The sequence below is a fragment of the Hibiscus syriacus genome, unplaced genomic scaffold, assembly GCF_006381635.1.
Source record: "Hibiscus syriacus cultivar Baekdansim isolate YM2019G1 unplaced genomic scaffold, ASM638163v2 tig00110998_pilon, whole genome shotgun sequence".
NCBI classification, from domain to species: Eukaryota; Viridiplantae; Streptophyta; class Magnoliopsida; order Malvales; family Malvaceae; genus Hibiscus; species Hibiscus syriacus.
Genome location: NW_024062945.1, coordinates 415,490 through 422,178, shown reverse-complemented (window position 1 = coordinate 422,178; position 6,689 = coordinate 415,490). Strand labels below are relative to the sequence as shown.

General features: G+C 34.9%; 2 protein-coding genes across 2 annotated transcripts; one reads left to right on the top strand and one right to left on the bottom strand.

The window, feature by feature from the left end:
- Positions 1-373: 373 nt before the first annotated feature.
- On the top strand, positions 374-2,839 carry LOC120149249. The gene is made up of 7 exons (XM_039162103.1): positions 374-540; positions 628-754; positions 911-1,024; positions 1,210-1,408; positions 1,513-1,558; positions 1,962-2,037; positions 2,535-2,839. The coding sequence occupies exons 1-7, from the start codon at positions 484-486 to the stop codon at positions 2,783-2,785; spliced, it is 870 nt and encodes a 289-aa protein (XP_039018034.1). The 5' UTR covers positions 374-483; the 3' UTR covers positions 2,786-2,839.
- Positions 2,840-3,774: 935 nt separating this feature from the next.
- Positions 3,775-5,032, bottom strand: LOC120149250 (36.4 kDa proline-rich protein-like). The gene is made up of 2 exons (XM_039162104.1): positions 4,389-5,032; positions 3,775-3,983 (listed from the first exon to the last, which is right to left on the bottom strand). Exons 1-2 carry the CDS (start codon positions 4,974-4,976, stop codon positions 3,945-3,947), a joined length of 627 nt encoding a protein of 208 aa, XP_039018035.1. The 5' UTR covers positions 4,977-5,032; the 3' UTR covers positions 3,775-3,944.
- Between the last annotated feature and the right edge of the window lie 1,657 nt (positions 5,033-6,689).

Here is a 6,689-nt window from a genome sequence, read left to right as displayed (position 1 = left end):
AATATTTTTTTATGAAACTAGTAATGCCGACGTGAGGAGTTTCAAGAAATATAATAAAATACTAAACTATACAGCTAAATCTATTAAATTATAATAAACTAGTCATATTAGCATGATAAGTTTCCAAAACACTGTAAAAACAATATCGTAGTTCTAAAGTGCTTTGTGTCGGGCTAAATAAAAATCCTGCAGACCGCAGTGGGCCAATTTTGCCAATATATTGTATACGTTAGACCCAAAACCCGACCTCCATATGTTACTTGGCGAATCCGACTTCCAAGCCTCTTTCTCTCTCTCAACAGTAAACCACCACACCTGCCTTTCCCTATAAATATTTATTTCTTCTCTTCACCTTTCTCTCCTCGTCCCTCTCTTTGGATTCTGTCTCTAAAATTCTATTTTTTTCATTCTTTCTTCATCACAATCGGTGGGATGATTAGGTATGAGGATTAGCTCAGGAGAAACCGACGGTATAATCTGAGTATGGATTTGTCTCCCTTCAAGCTAGACATTGACGAGCTTATTCGTGAGTTTGTTCAGGTATTTTCCCCCCTCAATTTTATCATAATTTTGGTTCTGGGTATTCGTCTGTTTGTGTTAAACTTTTACTAGAGTTGGTGTTGACAGAGTGAATCATCAACTTTGAATGACATGAAGAGAATATGGTTATCGATGAAATTCTCCTACATTTATGAGGCCAGTCCTTCTACAAACTTAGCTTTCTTTATGCAATCACTCTATGCGCATACTATTGGTATGGCGAAGTTTCTTTTTCCCTCTTTTTTTTTAAATGAACTTTAAGTTCAGTGTGGTGGTTTGTTTTGCCACTTTTAGGTTCTGAAAATAGGGAAAAATGTTCTTTTTTATGTTTGGTTTTTTCCATTGCTGACTATCCTACACTTTTATGCAGGTCACATGATCAATGTTGATTCTTTAACTTGCAGACTTGGAGGGCTCTATTGCCTCTACTGCCTATATGAAACTCAACCATTCAAACCGCCTTTCAAGATTTATCTCTCACTTGGTATGTTTGCACAATTTCTTTAAGATTAGTTCCCCTGAATGGTATTTTCAACAACTAGTAATAATGAGAACGGAAATGCTAAAATTATTCTTGTTAGTTAGGCATCTCTGGTATTTACAACAACTGGTAATATTGAGTGCTCTATGTTTTATTTTTCTTCATTTGTTTGTTGCTTTAACTGACAGGAGAGATGAAGAAACTTACAAGTCTAGTTGTTGAGGCAAAAGAAATGGGTATAAGAGTAGTACCTACCTTGGTGAAAAGGATGCTGGAAAAAGATATGTTTCTGTTTGGGCTTGTGGACTTAAATGAAAGCTCGGTTAACGAGATGATTAACAGTCTGACAAAATTACAAGATGCCCGAATACAAGTTGCATATGAGAAGTAGGTTCAGATATCTATCGTTTACTAATTTGTATTGTTATGTTTGTTATTGCTTTTGTTTTAACGTTTCTGTATGTCTTTGATGGTTTCCTTCTTGCGAATAGGTTATTTACCGATACGGACATTGACCGATGCATTCACATGGACTTGGTAAGTTATGCAATCCATTATATAAAATAATGAGAGGAAGTTTGAAGGCATATATTAGTGTTCCTATATTCTGCAGTAACTAATATTAGAAGGGACACAAATGCCTTCTAATTGTAAGTGGTACTGAGCATGTTGTTTGAGTTAAGGCTGACTGCCTGTCTTATCTGGTTGCAATCCTTAGTATTGCAGAAGGCATTTATGCATAAATTTTAGATCAGTGTGTTCAATTTCAAATTGTCGAATGGTTGCAATTCACTTGCACTCTTTCGTTCAATCGACAACAAATGCTTTAAAATGCATGCAACTGGTGCCATGAATTTGTTCTTATATTATTTATCAAATTATTTTTGCTTTTGACTATTTCTAATCGTGTGATATCTGCACTTAATGCTAAATGTATTAGGGTATGGAGGTTGACTTTGATAAGATAAAGAAAATGTCCACAGAATATGCAGTGGCTAAGAGAAAAGCCATCGAAGGTACATCCTTTTGCTACTCTGGCACTCAACTTTTATAATATACCTAAACATGACTGCATATATTTGTAAACTGACCACTTTCTTATATTTTGGAGCCTGGATTTAAGTGCATTTGACCTTGAGCATGTCATTAGCAAACGATTATGTTTGTGTAGCTAAGATTAAGCACCTTCATTTGATATATTGGCTTATGTGTTATGTTTCATGTGTCAGTTACAATTGCCTCACATCCGTATTCACAATTTTATCATTTCATGATTTCGCCAAATTATTTCTCCATGAATGTCTTTGAATATTTTGTTGCTGCTTCCTTCTGCATTGATGTTAAAACTCTGTATTACCTATAGTGTGGAATTACTTCCTGAAACTGTTCCACTCAATACTCATGGTTTGTATAATCTAGTTTGCCTGGTTTAACCTGGTTATGGTTTCTTTTATTTCCCAAGTATCTCTTAATCATTTTATTATTCCGTTTTCAATTTTATTTCTTCTTAAAGAGGTTGGAGAGGTGGTAAATGTCCAGAACATAAAGCAGATAACGGAATATGAGAAACCTCTAAGCGAAATAGTTGAGAAGATAGATGAGAGCTGGAACAACCAAAGAGAGGTGTTCTATCGAAGGACCGGATTGAGCCACCAAAAGCCTGCTGAAGAGGAACAACCGCTGCTGCTGCAGTTAGAACCGAATGAAAATGAGGCAGACAACGACGGTGATGAATTTTATCGTCTTCTATATGAACATGATTGAATCCTTTTCCTGGAGAATTGATTTTTTAATGCAGGGCATCTGTATCTGATTTTTGTCCAACAAACAGTATTAGTGGTGGTTTTGCGTTTGGCATAATTTGTAATCAAGCACTTGAAGACTGATGCTTATATGTAATTATGAAGGTAATAATTAGATAAAAATTATATTTTTTTTGTAATTATAATGAACCATAATTTTATAGACATGTTTGATTGCTAAAGAATGACTATACACCATCAACTTAACTACTAATACTGATAATATTTTAAAATATAATTAGTCAAATCTCTAATATGCTGAGATAAAACATGTTTTATTTACATTATACAAATTTCTCTTCATTTAATTGTTTGAATATGTTCCTTGCATGGTTTTAAAAAGAAGCCATTATGGTACTGGAGACTGCGTTTCATTTCAGAAACATAGTATTTATAATTGAAGCAGAAGAGTAGTGTTGATGAAGAAAATCAGCAGACACCGCATGTTAGTAAAGGATAGAGACGGAAGGTTCTTGTGCCATAGCTTCACATTGGTCCCATTTTCTTTTTAACCTTAGCCAGCCGGGGTCGTTTTGCCCATTTCTATCGAAATTGTAGCCTTCAAGTTGCTCCCTTGTGAATTCTGATTGATTCCCCCACTGACCCAATACAACCGAAAACTGAATCATTGAGTTCCATACTGTCGTTTCCTTGTTCTTTCCCATTGTTTACGTTAAAGAGGACATTATTTTTTACTACATCTTGTGATGAAATTGAATTGCATTGTTCTGTAAATTTCTGAAATTTAGTTACAAAATGATATTCAATAGACTTGAGTTCAATATCTGCAAAATTACACTTCTTTCTCTTATATTTCTTTCCCCATGCATTTTACTGTAGGAAGGAAGTGATTTTTATAAACATTATATTTCTTGGGTGAGACTAAAAACATAATATGATATATTTTTATAGAAAGTTACAATAAAGAAACAAATTGGGAACCCCGGAAAATCATGAACAAAGGCAAATACCATTCTTGATGTCTAAGATACAGAAACACACTTGCAAGTTGCAACAATCTTTTAAAACAGAAGTGGAAAAAAAAATTGATGTTACAATAAGAACTGCATTAATTTTCCAGTCCAATTGAGAAAGGAAGAAAGAGAAAGCTCGACATCCTCTCATGTCGATTTCATCATAGATTCCATCAACCTACCAACCTGCAAATCCGCATGCAAGGAAATCTAATGAGGAACAAAGCTCATGTAATGTAATAATTGTTAGGTCCAGCAGCAAAAATAATGTCATTTCTAAGTATAGGAAGGGCTCTGCATGATTGAATTCTTTTATCTGATATATATATCAAAAGATCTCTGAAATTTTTAATTTTTTTTATAGATTTTCTTTATTTCTTCCCCATATTTTATAATTTTCTCTCTTTAAAATTTTGCTACTAACATAAAATTTTGTATACTTTCATGAAAAAATGTTGTTGGGTACTTAGAAAACCATTGCTATTGTGGAACCCTAAAAAAGTAGTACAGGAAAAATCAAATGAAAATCATATTTAAAACGAGAGGCTAAAGAAGCAGTTTAAGATCGGTTATATAAGCAGAAGTACTTAACTTGGTTCTAGAGAGAGCAGGTGTAACCGGGAGGGGTGTTTTCCCACAAGTGAGTAGGAGCTGAAGAGCCAGCGGCACGTAAATGTTAAGGTTGAGAACCTTGAGCTTGAGAGTGGTGCACAAGCAGACAGCAGCTTCGAGCTCAGCGAGTCCTGTAAGAACCGGACAGCATTCGTTCGCGACCGGGTCACCAAGACCAATGTGCACCAAACCTCCCAGGAGATCCACACATGCACCGAGTTTCAGCGTGTCGATGGGGCAAGTGTCCTTGGTCGGTGGTGATGGGCAGGGTTTCCCTTTTCCACTTGGTGGCTTAGTGATAACAGGAGGAACTGTAACCGGAGGGAGTTTAGGGACAAGCGGAGGAAGTTCAGGGACAAGCGGAGGGAGTTTAGGGACAAGCGGAGGCAAATTGATTGGAGGTTTAACAAGGGGAGGCAGAGTGATGGGACCTGTAGGGGACTTTCCCTTGGGCTTTCGATGCTTTGGTGGAGCCTTCCCACATGAACCGCACCCAAGAATTGGAGTCACCGAGGAAACGAAAAGCATGCAAACTAGCAGCAGAGCTGATATTTTGGTGGACTCCATTTTCAAACCCAAAGAGAAAAGAGAGAGAGATTAGATTGAGTGTAATAATGATGGTAGCGAAGTGGGAATTATATACAAACAAGGAGGAGGAACAAGCCCTACAAGAAGAACCGAAGAAGATGCAAATCACGTGAAGCTGGACTACGATAGAGAGGCAGCTGCCAAAATTTGCTAGTTGGCAATGCCTCTACAAATACATGAATCTTTGTATCCACATTTACACCCCGCTGTGTTATCAGTATTTCCTCTTGGCTTTTAGCTTTGATATGGAAAGAAACATTAGATTTTCCACTAAAGGACCAGTTGGATATGGAGGGAGGTTGACAGGGTTAATTTGGATCCTTCTAACTCAATTTCTTAACTCATTACATTCAAACACCAAGTATCAACAATAATTTAATTGTTTACTTAGTTGATTAGGCTAGATATGATGAATATAAATAAAAATAGGGTCAATTAATTTTTCATCAATGAACTTCCTTCTTATATCTATTTCAGTCATTAAAATTTGAAATTTTTCAGTTTGATCAATAAAATTTTATGTTTTATTCATTCAACTATTAAATCACAAATGATACGATGGTCTGATAAATGACATTAAAACAATATCGTTTTACAAATTTTAGATTTATATATAATGATGCTTATTAGTTTTGTTTCCTTTGTCTAAATCTCAATCATCATTTATCAAGATCGACCATTACGTCCACCACCGTAAACCATCATTAATCATTTTCCTTTCGCGAGGAAGGGGCCACATGAAATCAGACCGACCCAGCAGATTAGACCATCCTCTTGCCTGTATAATCACATGTCGATATGGTGCATTTTATTTTATTTTTATTTTTAAAAAATCTCATTTTGTAAATTTTATTAGTTAAAAGTTAGTTTGTATACTTATGTTTGAAAATTTTATTCATTTGTCCAATAACTTTTTATTTTATTATTTTGGCATCCTTAAAGAAAGTGATTCGATTTTATATTTTCTTAATCTTTTCTTTAATAATGGGTTAATGATATATTTGAAATGATCCCTCAATTCCGTACATATCAAGTATCCATTCATTCCCTAAATATAGATATGTTAAGTATATCAGAATTTGAAAATTTTCGAAAGAACACTGACTGATGGCAATTTGTTGTCCAATTAAATTAATTTTATGAAGTGGGAAAGATGATGAGTACAGCGAAGCAAGCATGTGAAATGGTGGTGGGTGCAGCAATGAACCAATATTAAAAATTCTAAATTTTTTCATCGAAAATTTATTTTTATCTTTTAAAATTTTATAAATTTATCTTAAAATTTTATAATTTTATCTCTTAACATAAAATAATGTATTCGTCTACAATCGAATTACGAGGCCACGTTCTGGTCTGTAGGGCGTCCGTGAATGAATGGATGGTGATATTATAGATATGCATGTTTGGGGGGCTTTATTGGAGTTGTAGAAACAAACGCCTCAATTTTATCCGTGATTTCCCACTCTGATGTGATAGGTCGCTTCTTTCAATCTCTCCATCTCCATGTCACTGTCTGTATCCCTCTATTATTCATCAACCCCACACCTTTCTTTTTATCTTCTTCTCTTCCAACAAATAATTGGGTTATAGTGAAAACTAAGCTCCACGCTTTCTTTATCGTACTATGATTCCTACCCACATGTTTATGTACTAAGTTGATTATTGAAAGAATAAAAAACAATGATTGAGGTT

Coding starts and splice junctions, on each gene's coding strand:
- LOC120149249 (XM_039162103.1), top strand. CDS start 484: ATGGATTTGTCTCCCTTCAAGCTAGACATTGACGAGCTTATTCGTGAG. Junction 541..627: donor TTATTCGTGAGTTTGTTCAG/GTATTTTCCCCC, acceptor TGGTGTTGACAG/AGTGAATCATCAACTTTGAA. Junction 1,025..1,209: donor CAAGATTTATCTCTCACTTG/GTATGTTTGCAC, acceptor TTTAACTGACAG/GAGAGATGAAGAAACTTACA.
- LOC120149250 (XM_039162104.1), bottom strand. CDS start 4,976: ATGGAGTCCACCAAAATATCAGCTCTGCTGCTAGTTTGCATGCTTTTC. Junction 3,984..4,388: donor CTGCTCTCTCTAGAACCAAG/TTAAGTACTTCT, acceptor GCGGATTTGCAG/GTTGGTAGGTTGATGGAATC.